Consider the following 17,969-nt stretch of genomic DNA (forward strand, 5'->3'; position numbering starts at 1 on the left):
CGTTCGCAAATCATCGCTGCCATGATTCTTGGATGATGACGCTCCTGGAGAGATCTCTAGATTGGACCCATCATCCGAGTGGTGGAGCTGCCAGAGGAGAGAGGGCATGATGAGCTCTCTTCTTCTTCCTTCTCTTCTTCCTGGGATCTGGATCGATGATAATCATGCGCGAGGAGCTAGACCCAAGACCAAGATCGATCGATCTGGATGTGGGCACTTACCAAAAGGCGTCCCGGAGCCATAGACCGAGCACCACGCTCGCAATGCCGTCGCCCACCAGTCGCTGTCCCAGCATCATTTCATCTACAGCCTCCATCTTCCTCCGGGAAGAAGAAATCCCAATGCGCAGTAAAAATCTCTCTTTTGCTCGCTTGTGTCGTGTGTGTCGCGTGATCCAGACAGTACCAAGAGGGAAGAAGAAGAAAAAAGGGTTGACTCTTTCCAGATGCTTGGCGACGTACGCGTCTACAGCGAATTGGGCGATGCGCTGTTCTAGTCAGTCATTTGGGAGGAGCTCTTGGATTCCCAGAAATCCCATCCATTTCTTGCGACTGCTGCGCATAGTTCCTTAGTGGATGATGATGCTGCTAGTGATGATCATATATCCCATAAAATCAAATCACCGCTCTGCTCAATCTCACTCTTTTTTGGCGGCTATGCGAGCGAGCAAGAAGAAAGAAGGAGCTATCCCTTGTTGGGCTTTTAGCTTGGATTCATCCTGGCTATGGTAGCTCTCCTCTAGCCTAGCATCAACCAAAGCCAAATTTTTTTGTCAAAACCTATCCTCTCCTCCAGGAGCAAGCAAGGAGCGATGCAAGCGTTGGCTGGCTGAAAGTGGCTCCTCTGTTTCTCATCACTTTCACAGCCTCGCGAGACAATGTCGTTGTTTAATTGCTAACTATCCAAACAGTTCCAGGACTGTACAGCGATCGGACGCACGCCCAACACCCACCCGGAAGAAATCGGGAAAAAAGAAAACCATTCTTTGCGTGAGTGGTGATGATCTAGGCCTAGATGATCCAACACCCAGAGTTTTTCGTTAAAAATTCGAGCTTGGAGCCATCGCTCTCGCGGCAATTCAATGCAAAGGTGAAAGGGCAGGACCCTTTTCTTCCTTGCGTGTTGTTACTGCCCATTCTGCGGTGAATTTAATGCTCCTCGCGCTGAGCATTCAACACCGTAACAGTCCCTGGAATTAGGGTTCTTGAGAGAAATTTAAATTTTACTACTAAGTAATGGATGCCATTGCCGGGGCATTTGGATCGCGTCTACGAGCACCTGGCCTCGATCGTGAGGGCATGCGGCAGTTCCAGGGATCTCATCGCGGGGAAGCGCATCCACGCCCACATCGCCGATGCCAATCTCGGGAACTACCGCTTCCTCGCCAATCTCCTGGTGGAGATGTATGGCAAGTGTGGCAGCCTCCACGACGCGCGGCGCGTCTTCGATTCCATTCACTCGCCCAACATCTTCTCGTGGAATTTGCTCGTGGTGGCGTATACCCAGAATGGCCGTCTCCGCGAGGCTCGCCAGTGCTTTGAGAAGATGCCCGGGAAGAACGTTGTGTGCTGGACTGGGCTGATCACAGCAAATGCCCAGTCGGGGTATGTTTTGTCCGCGAGGGGCGTCTTTGAAAAGATGCCGCAGAGAAATCGCGTCACCTGGACCGCCATGGTGTGGTGTCTAGTGAACGCTGGCGATGTGATCGAAGCAAAGATGTTGTTTGATTTGATGCCGGAGCGCGACCACTTTGCTTGGAACGCGATGATTCAAGCATTTGCCAAGATGGGCGATCTTGATCGAGTGAAAGACGTGTTTTGGAAGATCCCAGGTCTCAGCTCCGTGGTGTGGAACAACATGATATCGGCTTTCATCCAAAACAGGTGTTTGATCCAAGCAGAGCTGCTGTTTAGAGAGATTCCCGAGCGAGACGTTGTGACGTGGACGTCGATGATTCATGCATTTGCTACGAATGGAGATCTGGATCTGGCAAAGTTGGTGTTTGATCGAGCGCCCCAGCGGAGCTTGATCTCCTGGAATGCAATGCTGGCAGCTCTTGCGAGCCATGATCATCAGAGCAAGGCTACAAGTTCCAGCAGCCTCGAGGAAGTAGAATCTATGTTTGCGAGGATGCCAGAGAGGAACTCTCTGTCATGGGCGACGCTTCTATCAGCAGTAACTCGCGATTGGAATGCCGCCAAAGCCACGAAAATCTTCGACAAGATGCCGCAGTGGAACTTGCCGGCATGGAACTGTCTCCTCCAGTGTCACGTCCAAAATGGCCAGCTCCGCCATGGAAGATCCATCTTCGATCGCATGCCCGAGCACGATTTATCGTCTTGGAACACCATTATCATGGCCAACGCGACGCAAACCAGTGGCGATTCCATCGCCCTCTTCCAGATGATGCAGCTCGAGGGGATTTCTCCGGACGAGATCACATTCACTGGAATTCTCTCGTCGTGCACTTATGCGGGATTGGTCGAGAAAGCCCAGCATTTCTTCCAATCCATGCCTGGAGACTTTGGCCTGGCACCGATTCTCCCACACCATGGCTCCTTGATCGATTTGCTTGGAGGGGCTGGTTTGCTGGAGCGAGCTCGAGAAGTGGCCGAAGCAGCAGCGATCTCGCTCGATGGACGCGCTTGGACGACTTTGCTGCGATCTTGCAGCACTCATGGCGATGCTCACTACGCCGAGATAGCGGCGGATCGAGCAGCGATGCTAGAGCCAGAGAGCTCGGCAACTTACTCGCTTCTCAGGAGCCTGGACATTTCCCAGTGACTTGAAAAGTTCGTTGTTGGATTGGAATTTTATTCTTGAATGGTGGCATGGTGGGAAGAAACTTTTACTCTCTTTGATCGTGATCGATTATGGCTTTTCCAACATATCTGTGTGGTTGATACTCTGTCAAAAATCTCGGTGGAGGGAAGTGAAAAAATGATAGCATACCTTCCAAGCATCATCAAGGTGGCTTGTGGATTGGTTCCAGGCGAGACATGGAAAACGCTACCATCAAGAACGCGTAAGTTTCGTATGCCAATTACCTTGAAGCTGGAATCCACCACCTTGTTTACCAGGCAGCCACCATGGAAGTGATACAAAGTCACGACCTTTCTCTTACAATAATCCGCAAGAGTGTTGTTGATAGCCAACGCGCTTGAATTCCTCCTGCTGGGAAAACTCACCGTTCCTCCGGATGGGAGTGACTGATTGTCATATCGGAAAGGTTTGTAAGCGTTTGAGAGCAATGCTTTCTCGATTGCGTCCACTCCTCCGATGCAAACTTGCAAATCCCTTGGCTCTCGGAAATAGTTGAAACTTACAACCGGATCATCATCCACATTCGTTGTGGCCAAGTAGAGTTCTCCCGTGGAAGCTGGGCCATTGACCTTCTCAGAAACGAAGGTATCATTTGGCCCTCGCACTCCGCCGCTGCCAGCTTCGATATAGCTTCCAAAGGACGTGATCCCGACGCTTAAGCTCGTGGAGACCTCGACGTAAGATGGCGATGGCACGACCAGGGAAATGGCTGGATTGTCTGCCATATGTTTTCCAACCTCTGGAAAATCCTTGATCACCTTGATGCCTTTGGATCGAAGATGGTTTCCAGGCCCGATTCCACTTAGCATTAGAAGCTGCGGACTTGCGATCGCACCAGCACAAAGAATGACTTCGCTGGATTCTTTTCCAGGATGAGAAAGGAAAGCCTTCCGGATCCGGCCAAGCTCGTCTTTAAACTCGACCCCATACGTTCTTGGCGACAAACCTGATCGTGCTCAAGGTTCTTGTCAACTATATAAGTGGAACTTGATCACAAACCTTGAGAGAAGAGAACTCGTAGTACTGTTGCATGAAGGAGGACCTTGATATTGCTTGGATTTGCATAGACAAAGAGGTTTGAAGCTGGCTTTCGGGAGCCGGATTGATCAAAAATACTTCCAAAAGTCTTAGTTCCAACCAAGTGATCATACGTTGCATTGTTGTCCGGTGTGATCCCAGCTTGGAGCAGCGATGCCCGGAACGCTCTCTGGTAAGGCCCGAGTTGATTTGGAATGGAAGCCACAACACTCTCGACCCAGCGATAGGACTGGTTCACCAGGCAAGGATTCAAACCCAGAGCGGAGATGAAAGATTGCTCGGCGTGAGAATAGATCCCGGCATTTACGCTAGATCCTCCTCCAAGAACTCGAGCTCTCCTGTTTCTTACCCCTTCGCTGGAGAAGAAGACTTGGAGTGGCGATTGGGGCCCAACGTCGGCGAGAATCGCTCCAAAGTTCTCGATCCTAGTGATGTTTGGATTGCCGTATGGTGATGCTCCTCGCTCGAGCACGAGAACTTTGTATTTAGTTGAGAGCGTTGCCGCGAGGGGCGAGCCAGTGGTTCCGCCGCCCACGATTATGTAGTCATAGCCAAGCAAACCGGAGCTCGAGACAGTGGTGGCTTCTTGTATGAAACTAAAAGGGGGATTGGAAGCTGCTGTTGCATATGGAAACGAAAGATTTTTAAGAAACGCTGTACTAAAACGATTTCTGGAATACCTGATGATGAAGAGCTCCAAAAGAGAAGCGCCACAAAGAAAAGAACGATGATCATCTTCTGTTCAGAGCTCAAAAGTCAGAAAATTTCTAGAACAGTGAGGTGAATGAATTGGAGAATCCAATCTCTTTCTGATCATATTCCTACGCTGGTCGAACATATTAATTTTTTTCTTTGACATCCTCGTTTTCTTTGAAAACTTAGGATCATGAGCATAACTATGCATGACCACCTCACATTTTACACGTTCCCTTTAAATTAATAGGCTATTTGAATGTTATTGAATTGATAAATCAGAATGATATTGCTATCTATTTAAAATTATTTATTGTAATATATTTTGTATAGTATATATTTTATCCATTATTATCTGAAATTTTATATTTATTTTGGACATAACCAGAAACAATAAAGATAAGATTTAAGTTTTACAAAATAAGTTTTCAGAAATAAGTTTGAAAGAAAATCAAGTATAAATATTCAATAATTAGTGCTTAATTATAAATAAAGAACATTTGCTTACTACCCATTGTTTATAAATCCATATATTAAATCAATTTAAAGTTTTTAGTAGTTTGTTTTACAAATAAAATAAAGACTTGATTCTGCTTTTTTTGGTAGTTTGAAATTAAAACAATCCTCTTCTATCCTTGGAAGTGATTTGATCAAGATACATAATTAAGGTTAATATTAGAAATAGAACTTATTTATTTATTTATTATTTTCAAAGTATATATAGAATTATTTATTTAAAAATAATGTTTCTTAGGGATTACTTATTTTGTTTATATTATTTTGAACATGTTACTATAGTAATTACTAAGAACTATTTATTTTGGAAACAATTTGTTACTATAGCTAAAATAAAATAGTTTAGCTGGTTATAGCATATGACTATGAATTTGAAAGTTTAAGATTAAACTCTTTTTTAATGATTATTTGTTTTATTTATGTTATTTTTTATAAAGTTGAAAGTTTAAACTCTTTTCTATGAATTATATATCTTTTTTATGTTAATTTTTATATGTCACTAAAGTAATTACTAAACTCTATTTATCTATTTTGGCGTTTGTGTAAAGTGCATGGACCAAAAGCAAATCATATATGCCTAGTGGATATAATTGCTAGAGACATAAATCTCTTCGTGTAAAATAACTTTGAGAATTTATTTTATCACTAATTATCTAATTCAAGTAAATGACTATTAATCATAAAGTCAAATGTTTAAACCCTTCCCACCTTTTGAACTTGACCATAATAATTCATGACATAATATAGATTTTTCTTTGTTTTGTTAATTATTTGTTTTCTTAAACAAACTCGTAGAGGGTGGTAATAGATATTAACATAAAATGTATTTGGATATCTAAGGATATTTTACCATCTAACAGTTGTTATTCATTTAGATTAATTTTGTAAACATATTTATAATTAATAAACTTTCCTAAACACTTACTATAAAACAAACCAAGCATTGCTGCATTATTTTGAAATTGTCACTATTAAAAACTATAGCAAGTAATTATGGTTTTTTGTTTCTACTAATTATTTTAAATTATCACTTTTAAAATACTAAATTGTGGCTTTTATAATTATTTTGAAATTGTCACTATTAATTGCAAGTTATGTAATAAGCTCCATGGTTTAAATTCTTCTTATATGGTAATTTGTGATAGTTAAATACGTTCAACTATGTTATTTTTGTGGACATGATGGTGCTCCTGGAAAAGAAGTGTAATGCTACAAGAATGTCAGCAACGATCGAGTTCATGCCCCAAAATGGAAGAAGAAAAGGCTAGATACATCTTTTGTAATCGTTTATTGACTTCAAGAAGAAAATCTAGATTTTGACACCACGGCCATTAGGGTTTATGGTTTGTGGCAAGAAGGCGTGCGCGATCCCAGGTAGGATTTCTCTTTCTCTCGCTCTCTGCGATCGATCGCATTGTGGTTGGATCTTTCTCTCAGGTGCGCTAGATTTTGATCAGGTTCTGCTGTCTTCTCGCGATACTTGCATTTCGGGTCCTCGATCGGCGCCAAGAGCTCGCTGCGCAAGATCACCGCTGCCGAGGAGGGGGCGCAGTACAATCTGGAATGGCTCAACAAGGTACTCGAGGGATTGGACAGGAATGTGATTCGCGGGAGGGGCGAGAGGGATTACTTCCTCTACATTGTCCGCCTGTGTACCCGGCTCAAGGCGCTGGTGGCTGGGAGGAGAATCCACGAGCAGCTCGTCCAGATGGGGATTGCCGAGCAGCTCCCGCTCGCCAAATTCATCGTCCAGATGTATCTCAGCTGTGGGAGCCTTGACGAGGCGCGCAATCTCTTCGATTTGCTGCCTTCCAAGGATGTTGGTATGTGGACCGCGGTGATAGCGGCCTATGCCAAGTATGGGAGATGGCAGGAAGCGATCAAACTCTTCGAGACAATGGAAAGCAGGACGGGTCCGGCAAAGGCGACTTACTTCGCGGTGATGAAATCCTTCGCCAGTGCCGAGTCTCTGGCGGGTGCCAGGCTTGTTCACAGCAGGATAGTCGAGCTCGGGGCTGAGAACGATGATCTTGTCCGTGCGGCGCTGATAGAAATGTATGGGAGGTGTGCCAGCTTGGAAGAGGCTTGGAGCATCTTCAGTAGCAGTGTGGCTGGTGATGGAGGTCCTTACAGCGTTTTGGTGTGGAACGCTATCATCTCAGCTTCCTTCCAGAATGGTCAGCTCAAGGGGTCGCTGGAACTCTTTTGGAAGATGCGAAGGCAGGGAGTGAGGCCGGATAGCTTGACTTTGGCTACTGCTTTAGATACCTGTGCTGCGAGTGGGAATTTGCACGAAGGCAGGATGGTGGCCGAGCTCGTCACCGTTTATGGCCTCCAGAGCAACGATCTCGTGAACTCTTCGCTGGTACATATGTATGGCAAGTGTGGAAGCTTGGATGATGCTCGGAGAGTGTTCGACGGGATGGCTCACAGGGGTCCGGTGGTTTGGAGCAAGATGATAGCAGCGTACAGCGAGCACGGCCATTGCAGCGAAGCCTTTGTCTTGCTGAAAGAGATGGAGTCCGCAAAGATGGTGGCTGATGCTAGTAGCTGCGTGGCATTTCTGCAAGCTTGCGGGAGTCTCCTGGCTCTGGAAGCGGGGCAAGAGGTTCATGGCTGGATAACAATGAAAGGCCTTGAGCAAGATGTTTTCGTGGGCAACGCACTCGTGGACATGTATGGAAAGTGTGGCAGTGTTGAGGAAGCCTGGGCGGTGTTTGACAATATGAAGGAGAAGAACTGGTTCTCGTGGAACTTTATGGTGGAAGCGTACTGCTCTTCAGGCTACAGCACCGAGGCTATACAGGTGTTCTTACAGATGCTACAGGAAGGTGTGAAGCCAAACGCCAAGACATTTACGAGTGTCTTGGTTGCATGCGGGCATGCTGGTTTCATACGAGAAGGGATTCTCCATCTTGTCTACATGAGCAGTGACTACGACGTGGTTCCGATAGCCGAGCACTATGCCTGCGCAGTCGGCCTCCTGGGACGATCTGGCTGGGTGAAAGAAGCCGAGGAGTATGTCAAGAAGCTGCCAGATGCCGAGGCTTCCGTCTGGGACGCTCTAGTTACGGCGTGCAGGATACACGGAGATTTGGATCGAGGAAGATCTGCTGCTGAAAGCTTACTGGAGTGTAGTCCACACGCGGCTAGATCTTATGCTGTTGTCGCTGGCCTTTACGATGCTCTCGCAAGATCGGATGATGCTGCCAGAGTCCGAGAAACAATGACCAGCAAAGGCTTGACAGAAGAACGCGTGACAAGCTCAATTTTGGTCGGGAATACCACTTGTCACGAGTTCATCACTGCTGACACAAGACACAAGAGGATACAGGGGATACATGCCGAGCTAGAGGACCTGGGCCAGAGAATAGCAAAGGATGGCTATGCTCCCGATGCGAGCAAGCTGCTTATGCATGAGAGAGCTGAAGAACAGAGACAGGAATCGCTGTTTTATCATAGCGAGAGACTTGCTGTTGGCTTGGGAGCCATCAAAATTCGGGGAGATTGTCCTCTCAGGATTATCAGGAACTTCAGGATGTGCGCTGACTGTCACACGGCCATCAAGTTTATGTCCAAGGCGATGGGCAGAACAATCATCTTGAGAGATGGAAGCAGCCAGCTTCATCGTTTCGTGGATGGTCACTGTGCGTGCCGAGATTATTGGTGATTCTACTCAGGTATGGACTTTTACTTCTAAGCTTTAGTCGGGCTGGACTGACTTTGCAGGTCCGTTTGAGATTTTCCTTTTGACAACTCGTGTCCATTTTTTTGAGGCAAGACGTTTTTGATAAGTTCTGGTGACTTTGATGTGTTCGTGTTGTTCTTGGGTTTAGGGTTTAAAGGAGCACACGCACAATGCGAGATGCTGCAAGTGCTGCAGAGGAAGACGACCAGCACGGCGAAGCTGTTTGTAAAGACAAGCGACTTAAAACATTTACCTGGTAAGTTAGCGAGACCCATTTAGAATGTAGTGGTCTTTTCTCACTCGTTCACTCCAGGTTCTCAAGTGAGTTCCAGAACGTTTCACAACGAATCGGGAACCACAACTTACGACAATGTATACTTTACGTTCGTCAGGGAGAAGATGCAAAGGCTAGTGATTCACCCGATCAAGCACTACGGTTGGGATCACAAGGGCCAGACTGTAGATATTCTCCCGGCAAAGAAGAACCAGCGACTGAAAGAAGTGGTGGATAAACTGCCTACCCGAGTGGAAGGACCTTACTACGCGCACTATCTCAGGTACGCTGGCCACTTGAAAAATCTCACCGAAGCAAAGCGTCTCCACCAACACATCCGCAAAAGTGGCCGTGCTCGAGAAGAATCACTTGGTCACCTCATTGTGAAGATGTACCTCGACTGTGGAAGCTTAGAGGAGGCAAAAGAAGTTTTCTACAGGATGCCAAGGCTGGAGCCAGTGATCTGGAGGGAAATGATCGAGGGCTGTGCTCAGTATGGTGATATACCGGGGGTGATGAAAGTTCACAGGACTGTCCAGCAGGAGGGAATTGTCAGGGAGAAGCGGGTTTTGCTGGCACTCATCTACGTCTGTGCGAAGCTAGCGGATTTAGAGCTTGCCAAACAGGTTCACTGGGATGTGGTGTCCTGGGGACTAGGCTCCGACCTGTTGGTATCAAATGCTCTCATCAGCGTGTATGGAAGGTGTGGGAGGCTACACATCGCTCAGCTGATATTCGACACTATCGAATCACCCAGCGTTGCCTCGTTGAATGCTCTGATGGGAGCTTATGCTCGTCACGGCTTCTATGACGACGTTTTCGACAAGTTTTACCAGTTCAACGTGGAAGGATACTCGGGGAACCAAGGGACGTTCTCCGCTCTTCTCAGTGCCTGTGCTGGTCCGGCCTATCTCAAGGAAGGAAGACTTATCCACGACTGCTGCCAACAACTGGGAATCCAGACTAACACAGTGACCGGGGCCTCGATCATCAGGATGTATTCGAGCTGTGGACGACTCCAGGATGCACAGGCGGCTTTCGACGAGATTATCAACAGAGACGTGGCCGGGTGGACGAACCTGATCGAGGCATACGTTTGCCGGGGCCTCTCGCGCCAGGCTTTCACGACTCACGACGTAATGCAAATCAGTCGAGTTCGTTCCAACAGGATGACGTACATCGCGCTCTTGAACGCTTGTCACTCCCCCCAGTGGCTCGAGAAAGGCAGGCTGGTACACTCTCAAATTCTTCGGGACGGCTGGGAAGCTGATATCAAGACTGCCGCTGCTCTCGTCAAGATGTACTGCGTTTGTGGGAGCTTGCGAGACGCAAGGAGGGTGTTTCGGAAGTTAAACCGGGGGAACGCTTTGGTGTGGAATGCGGTGATTCAGGGGCACGTCCACGCGCTGTGCAGCAGAGAGGCTCTGATCTTTGTGTGGACGATGCACCTGGAAGGTGTTCGAGGCGATCGTGGGAGCTACTCGGGTTTCTTCAGAGCCTGCAAGGAGCTGGGAGCGCTAGAAGCTGGGAAAAGAATTCACGCGGCGATCCAAGGCAGCGAGCTGGAGCTGGAAGTTCTTGTGGGGAGCTCCCTCTTGGAACTTTACAGCAGCTATGGCAGTGTGGAGGACACGGTGACAACATTTAACAGGATGAACCGAGCAAGGGCGGCATCTTGGAACTCCGTCATCTCTGCGTTCGCTGGGACTACTGGCGAATCGTCTCGGGCGATCGAGTTCTTTCAACGGATGCAGCTAGAAGGAGGCCCTCCGGATTCTGCAACTTTCACCGCGGCTCTTGGCGGGGTGACGACAGTGGCGCAGGGAAAGTTTATTCACCGGTGGATCCTCGAGAGCGGATATAACAGCAGCCTGGAAGTCGGGAACTCACTCCTGCGAATGTTTGCCAAGCTCAAGCTCTTGAAACTCGCCAGCAAGACCTTCGAGGCAATGCCAAGTGTGGACGATTGCTCGTGGACGCTGATCATGGAGACGTTCTCCCAGAGTGGCTACAACCTGGAGGCTCTCGATCTCTTCCGCGACATGCTCCAGGAGGGTGGAAATCCTGGTAGAAGCTGCCTCGCCATCGCCATGACAGCAGTGGCGGAGCTCGAGTCAGTTCCGGACTGCGAGAGAATCCAGGGACTCGCTGGAGAGCTCGGACTTTGCTCGGACTCTACCGTTGGAGCAGCTCTTACCGCCATGGTCGCTCGGTGCATCGGCCTGGAAGAAGCTCAGGGTATCTTCGATGGCATCCATCGCAAGGACGTTGGCTGCTGGAATTCACTGCTGAGAGCTTACTCCCACCTTGGACACCACGAGGAAGCGGTGGAAATCTTTCGAGAGATGGAGCTGGAAATGGACAAAGTCACGGTTTCCATCGTTGCGGCGGCAGTGAGCGCTCTTGGCGAGCTCGAGCTGGGAAGAGAGCTCCATCTTCGCGCTCTCCAATCCAAGCTTGGAGCCGAGAAGACGGTCGTGGCTTCTCTTCGAGGCATGTATATCAAGCTAGGAGATTTGGAGAGCGCCAATTCTCTATAGCATATCCTCTTTTTGAATATAGATGCTGGAATTTAGCCAAAATTTTAGGGCTTTATGCTATGGTGTCGAGGGCTTTGTGCGCCTTGCCAGTGCTGGGATGCGTCGGTGGATCTTCCGTGCGAGCTGCGATGGGCGCCAGGGGGATTGCTGCTGGCGCCCTCATCTGGAGCTCCCGAAAGAGGTGCTTTTGTTCGATTCACGCGAATGCAGGTAGCAATGCGAGCGCCACCGCCGTGGAGGATGCCGAAATCCGTCCCGCAAAGAAGCCGGTGGACGAGGCCGTGACGCCGAGGAGCCAGGATTTCAGTCGATGGTACCTGGATGTGATTGACGCTGCCGAGCTCGCGGATTATGGGCCAGTGCGAGGAACTATGGTGATTCGACCTTACGGCTATGCGATTTGGGAGTTTGTCCAGGTTTTCTTCATTCTCTACTCCTTTTTTCTTGAGGTTCTTCTCGTTCTTCTAATCCATTTTATGTTCTTGGCAGTCATGGCTCGACGCAAAATTCAAGGAGACTGGACATTCCAACATGTACTTCCCACAGGTACTACGCGCTTTGAGTTAAACGAGTCTTCACAGCTACGTTCTGGCAGCTCATTCCATACTCGTTCATCGAGAAAGAAACAAGCCATGTCGAAGGATTTAGCCCCGAGCTTGCACTGGTGACTATAGGCGGAGGGAAAGAGCTAGAAGAGAAGCTTGTGGTGAGTTCTTTGAAACTTATCCTCCTTGATCATGTGAGATGTACAGATGCTTTCCAGGTGAGACCAACGAGCGAAACCATGGTGAATCACATGTTTGCTCAGTGGATTCGAAGTCATCGGGATCTTCCACTGCTGGTCAATCAGGTAACTGCTTCTTACAGCTCGAGTGTTAACTTAGATGTGATAGTTTTCTGACAGATGGTTGATATCAGTGGGCAAACGTGACGAGATGGGAAAGAAGAACGAAGCCTTTTATCAGAACACTAGAGTTTTTGTGGCAAGAAGGCCACACGGCCCATGCAACAGCGCAAGAAGCTGAAGAGGAGGTATGGTGTCGGTTTTATGTGTGTATGTGTTTTGTAGCTAAAAACATTTTCCTGTGCTAGGCTCTTCGAATGATAGAGGTCTATCGGACCTTTGCTGTCGAACAAGCTGCGATGCCAGTGATCGTGGGCCGTAAGTCGAGACTTGAAAGATTTGCGGGCGCTATCTGTACGTATACTATTGAAGCCATGATGGGAGATCGAAGGGCGTTGCAAGCTGGTACTAGTCACAACCTTGGCCAAAATTTTGCTCGAGCTTTTGAGACTCAGGTATCACACAAATTGTGTACCTATGTGTTTCTGTCTCTGATGTTTTCATCCCGGCAGTTTACGGATGTAAATGGTGATTTGCAACATATCTGGCAGACGTCCTGGGGAATGAGCACCCGCATGGTAGGAGGCATTATCATGACACACGGCGACGATAAAGGATTGATGCTTCCTCCAAAGCTTGCTCCCATTCAGGTAAAATCAGTGCACTCAATGCTCTAGTTGATAAGAGGTTGAGTGTTTCCAGGTTGTGATCGTGCCAATTTGGAAGAAGGGTGACGAACAAGAAGCTGTTTTACAAGCGGCTCATAAGGTCGAGAGTCTTGTGAGGGCCGCCGGCATTCGGGTCAAACTGGACACATTTGATCAAAGAACTCCGGGATGGAAGTTCAACCACTGGGAACTGAAGGTAGTGTGGATTGTCCATTTATTTTCTACTCATTTGTGGAGTGCAGGGAGTACCGATTCGAATTGAAATCGGGCCCAAAGACGTTGCAAACAACTCAGTTGTAGTTGCTAGAAGAGATGTTCCCGGCAAGGCAGGGAAAGAATTTGGCATATTTATGGACAGAAGCGTTTTGATTGATCACTTGCGAGCCAAGCTGGACGACATTCAGTCAAGTTTGTTGGCCAGAGCGACTGAATTCCGAGACAGGTTCTTTTGTCTTTCATTCTTGCTTGAAGAATAACTTATCGTGCTGTGCAGTAACATAGTGGATGTCAATTCTTACGAGGAGCTCAAGGCTGTGATTGCCGAGGGAAAATGGGCGAGGGGCCCATGGTGTGGGAGGTAAACTTTCTCGTGAAATTCCTTTCGCGCGATCTTTGATGAATGGTTTCAAACAGTGATGACAACGAGACCACTGTGAAAGAAGAAACTGGAGCCACCATTCGATGCTTCCCATTCGACCAGCCAGAGGCAAAGACGTGCATTTTCACAAACAAAACTGCCCATGAGGTGGCCATTTTTGCGAAGTCCTATTAACGAGAGAGTATCATCCCTGTAAGATACTATGGTGAAAATGGTGTTGCGTGAAAAAAAGTCCGTACACATGGTACTCTACGATATTGGATATTCTCTATGTTAATTCCCAACATTTCTGTCTGAGATTTGGGATTTCTTGAAATTATATGACCAGCCTAGAATTTCTAAAATCCATTGACTTGCTTGCTAGGTTTCTATAATTAAGAGTGTTGAGTTTATAGTACAAGATAAAATAAAAAAGAACTAATAAGCTATGCCAAATATGTTTAGCTAAATAGACACTTAGCTAAACATATTTGGCATAACTTAATAAAAGAGAACTAATAAACTATGCCATGTATGTTTAGCTAAATAAACACTTAAGAATTTCTTCTCTATATTTATCTAGTCAAGTACAAATCTAAATCCAATTTACTAACACTTACACAGAAGGGGCTGATAAAGAGAATTAATATGCCATTATAGCAGTAAAGAGGGAGTGTTCATAAATATTGATTAATAAATATTTTTTGATACCCAAAGTCACATTTATGATACTTTACCCCCCTTATAAAAAATCAACGTCCTCATCAATGCATACCCAAGCCTAACTAATTGCTAAGAAAACAACTCCAAAAGTTAATAGAAAGCACAATTATAAGAAATATACCAACTTAAATGAGTTGGAAACTATGTCTACTCTATGTCCAAAGATGCTAAGACCTAAACACTCTATTACTACATTAGAAATTGTTATTAACTAAAGTTTGTATATATCTACTTCACCAATAAGAAAAAGATTAACAAAGTTAACCACCCTTGCTACTCTAAGAACCACTCAATTTATAAAAGAATGATACACCCTTGTCTACAGGGATATAGAGAGAGAGCCAAAGGCACAACTCCCTTGAGAAAAATTTAACCCCATTAAAAAGGTTTAAACAACTATTATAAATTAGTAGAATAAATTGTTTATATGACCACGCCCCTTTTTAAAAATGGGTCAACAAAAGAAAGGTAAGAACTTGTGATCAGTTTATAATAGTTATCCTCATGGTTATGGATTGAATTCATGCACCAAGATGCCGAAGTTAGCCTACCAAAATTGACTAATATAAATGAAAGAAATTTTAGATGGTGAAAAACATATTACTTTATTAATGTGCAAGATTTATTATAAAGGATTATAAAAGCTACTTTTTATTATGATTATCATACTCTATGATAAGCTCATGGGTATGGGTAAGATTACTAAGAGGCTCCTAAATTGATTCTCAAGTTGGATAACTTTTCCATTTAAATTAGATATTCCTTAGAACAACATTACAGGCCTTGTAGGACAAAAAATTGCCTCAACCTCATACTTAGAGGCACCATTTACAACCTCCAGAAGGCGAGAATAATCCATAGAATAGTCTACAAAAGCATGATATAATGCTAACAAACTGACACAAAATATATCATACATATAGGATAAATGCATCTAAAAGATCCAACTTATAAGATATATCACCAACCCACTTTAACACTTGATAAGCCCAACATATCTCAGCAATAACTTCCAAGATAAAGACCCCTTAACATTCAAGTTTTGTGAGGATAACAAAACTTAGTTTCCCACTTGATAGGTTATATCTTGATGATGGTGATCCTTATCACGTCAATAGCTATCCCAAGCTTTGTCCATCGCCTCAGTTACCCTAGACCAACTTTAGTGTAGCTACTCATATAAATCTCAATGGCTGAGACCAACACTTTAGATATTTGTTTTGGTACAACAATTTACTAAGGACCTCACAAGCATTCCCTTGCAATATCTCGCATGAAGAACAACTAATAGTGCTTTGAAATATGTTGTTATAATAGATTTTTATTGTGTCCAAATGCTCAACCCAGTCATGCTTGTCCTTTGTGAAATAGTACCATAGATAATCCTCAACTTGAGCATTCATATGTTTATCAATTTAAGGATGACAAGTTGTACTAAACTTTAACTTGGTACCAAATAATTGAAACAATATACCCTAAAACTTCCTTGTAAATCTCAAATCTTTATTCAAGATCATCTCTTCAAAAAGTTCATAAACCTGTCCTACTCTATAGAAAAAAAGTTTTGTCACTTGCTTTGCATTCATTATTTCTATAGTTGGAATGAAGTGTGCAATATTTAACAATAAATCCACAACCACCATCAAAGTGTCATAATTTAGACTTTGGCAAATAAATAATAAAGGTAAATGTCATACTCTAAAATGGCTATGCTAGTGCTAGAATGCATTACAACTTCCTAGTTTGCTTCTCAGTTGGTAAAGCAAGAATGGATATAATTTGCTACATCACCTTCCATACTAGATTAGAAAAATCCCTTTTTCAATGATGCAAGAGCATTTCATTTACCACCATGTCCTATTGCCAAAACATCATGATGTTTCCATAGAAACACCTATTGTAGATCCTTGGGTGGAAGATACAATTTTTTTTTCTTATAATAAATAAACTCATTAAAGAGGTACATTTTGCATCCTGATTTTCGCACAAAGGCATTTCCTGAGTCAGAAATTGAGATCAGGATTTCTCCCGGTCTAAATTCTTGACTTGGATGACTAGGCATATAGTGGTTATATAGGCTGGTGATAGCATGCCAAACCTATCCCCTTTTTGTCTTTTATATCCTTGGCCATAATAACAGACACTCCACTTGCTCAACATCTACTCTTCTCTTCCATGCCTATCTTACTCATTGCCTTCTGGGGATCAAGGTTGTGAGATGTGCATCAATTTCAGCATCAACATCTTTGCAATAGCACATGGCTAAGTATTTCTTTCCTTTTTATGTTTGGATCTAGTTTAGATTAGAGAGGATTCACAAGATCAATGTAAAGGTGATTTTGTAGTTCTCCACTCATCCTAACTGAGAAATGAAGCTTCACATTGGCATGACTAGCAACTTTCGCCACTTCGTTATCAAGATTTTACTTCAACAATTCCATATGATACAAGATCACCTTTGCTAATAAATCACTTCTATATGAAGTTTAAACACCCTCTAACTAGTCTAAACTAATTGCTGATATTACCCAGAATTGATTTTGACAACTCAATAGATCTGGAGCAATATTGTCTTTACCAGATTTATAAATTATTTCAATATCAAATCTAACAAGCTTGTCTTACCAACGAGCTTGCGTTGGTGTAAGATTTAGTTACAGTGCAAAGTAACTCAGTGTGTTATTATCCATATAAGACTTGGTATGACCACCTAAATAATATCTCCAATGTTCCAATGCTAACACTATAGTAAACATTGCATAAACTATTTTCGTTGGGTTTCATCCAATTTTTTGGAGTAAAATAGAACGGGATAACTATGTTGCTTTAACCACACTATCAAAATCTTGCTACAACACGGCATCAATAGCATAGTTAAATGCATCATAATTCACTTCGAAGGGTTTATGAAGATCTGGAATCCTCAATTCTAAAAAAGCACATTGAAAAGTTGGTATCCAATAAAATAGTATATTACTCTTTGTTAACTCAGTCAATAGAAGAGCAATATTTGCAAAATTGTGAACAAACTTGCAATAGTATCCTGCCAAACTGAGAAGGAATAAATATCTTATATATTAGTTGGAACTGTAAGCTTCTGAATTTAGATTTCTTGGGAGGTCATCCAACTTAGTATTATTCAAACCCAAGGACACTGTAAGCAACCAAAGAAAACAACTTGAGAGACAATCCATGGGGTTTAAATATAAAAGAAAAGGGCCCATGAATAAGAATGCACCCCCTTTTCCAATCAGTTAAAGGTTTTAGGATATTTGGGGTTAAGCATCTTTAGTTTGAATAGTATCAAGTTGGGTGACCTCTTAGGAAGTCTAAATTTAAGAGCTTACATTTGGTATCAGAGGGGTCTCAGGTCCAACTCTATTGGTTAGCTTAGGGGAATCACACCACATATTAAGATTGACATTTAGCAAATCCAATTTACTCTCGGCTGGGTTTGACTCGAGAGGTAGGGTGTCAAGAGAATAAGGCTCTTGGGGGAGCTATGGTTCTTAATTTCCATTCACGAGGGCGTAACCTTGTAGAGAAGCATGGTGAATTGTAAGCAACCAAAAAGAATGACTTAAA

General features: G+C 44.5%; 5 protein-coding genes across 9 annotated transcripts; 4 read left to right on the forward strand and 1 right to left on the reverse strand.

The window, feature by feature from the left end:
- The first annotated feature begins 1,239 nt into the window (after window positions 1-1,239).
- Window positions 1,240-2,784, forward strand: LOC112346515 (pentatricopeptide repeat-containing protein At1g09410, mitochondrial-like). Its single transcript, XM_024675644.1, has one exon. It carries the CDS (start codon window positions 1,240-1,242, stop codon window positions 2,782-2,784), a length of 1,545 nt encoding a protein of 514 aa, XP_024531412.1.
- LOC112346500 (protein HOTHEAD-like) lies at window positions 2,711-4,713 on the reverse strand. Of its 3 annotated transcripts, XM_024675565.1 has the most exons (4): window positions 4,542-4,713; window positions 3,823-4,479; window positions 2,953-3,769; window positions 2,782-2,891 (listed from the first exon to the last, which is right to left on the reverse strand). In XM_024675565.1, the coding sequence occupies exons 1-4, from the start codon at window positions 4,594-4,596 to the stop codon at window positions 2,849-2,851; spliced, it is 1,572 nt and encodes a 523-aa protein (XP_024531333.1). In that variant the 5' UTR covers window positions 4,597-4,713; the 3' UTR covers window positions 2,782-2,848. The 3 variants fall into 3 exon arrangements, with proteins under 3 accessions (XP_024531332.1, XP_024531331.1, XP_024531333.1); XM_024675564.1 differs by having other exon boundaries at window positions 2,711-3,769; window positions 3,823-4,476; XM_024675563.1 differs by having other exon boundaries at window positions 2,711-3,769.
- Window positions 4,714-6,389: 1,676 nt separating this feature from the next.
- On the forward strand, window positions 6,390-8,874 carry LOC9641330 (putative pentatricopeptide repeat-containing protein At5g52630). Of its 2 annotated transcripts, XM_024675557.1 has the most exons (3): window positions 6,390-6,444; window positions 6,528-8,750; window positions 8,800-8,846. In XM_024675557.1, the coding sequence occupies exons 1-2, from the start codon at window positions 6,411-6,413 to the stop codon at window positions 8,738-8,740; spliced, it is 2,247 nt and encodes a 748-aa protein (XP_024531325.1). In that variant the 5' UTR covers window positions 6,390-6,410; the 3' UTR covers window positions 8,741-8,750; window positions 8,800-8,846. The 2 variants fall into 2 exon arrangements, with proteins under 2 accessions (XP_024531325.1, XP_024531324.1); XM_024675556.1 differs by having other exon boundaries at window positions 6,528-8,874.
- LOC112346499 (pentatricopeptide repeat-containing protein At4g18520, chloroplastic-like) lies at window positions 8,770-11,614 on the forward strand. Its single transcript, XM_024675554.1, has 3 exons — window positions 8,770-8,846; window positions 8,907-9,014; window positions 9,072-11,614. Exons 2-3 carry the CDS (start codon window positions 8,936-8,938, stop codon window positions 11,570-11,572), a joined length of 2,580 nt encoding a protein of 859 aa, XP_024531322.1. The 5' UTR covers window positions 8,770-8,846; window positions 8,907-8,935; the 3' UTR covers window positions 11,573-11,614.
- Window positions 11,606-14,026, forward strand: LOC9633201 (proline--tRNA ligase, chloroplastic/mitochondrial). Of its 2 annotated transcripts, XM_002970731.2 has the most exons (11): window positions 11,606-11,988; window positions 12,062-12,118; window positions 12,168-12,278; window positions 12,336-12,422; window positions 12,491-12,604; window positions 12,665-12,871; window positions 12,929-13,066; window positions 13,119-13,280; window positions 13,327-13,526; window positions 13,578-13,661; window positions 13,718-13,856. In XM_002970731.2, the coding sequence occupies exons 1-11, from the start codon at window positions 11,632-11,634 to the stop codon at window positions 13,854-13,856; spliced, it is 1,656 nt and encodes a 551-aa protein (XP_002970777.2). In that variant the 5' UTR covers window positions 11,606-11,631. The 2 variants fall into 2 exon arrangements, with proteins under 2 accessions (XP_002970777.2, XP_024531330.1); XM_024675562.1 differs by having other exon boundaries at window positions 12,168-12,422; window positions 13,718-14,026.
- The last annotated feature ends 3,943 nt before the right edge of the window (window positions 14,027-17,969 follow it).

This window comes from Selaginella moellendorffii, unplaced genomic scaffold (assembly GCF_000143415.4).
Source record: "Selaginella moellendorffii unplaced genomic scaffold, v1.0 SELMOscaffold_15, whole genome shotgun sequence".
NCBI classification, from domain to species: Eukaryota; Viridiplantae; Streptophyta; class Lycopodiopsida; order Selaginellales; family Selaginellaceae; genus Selaginella; species Selaginella moellendorffii.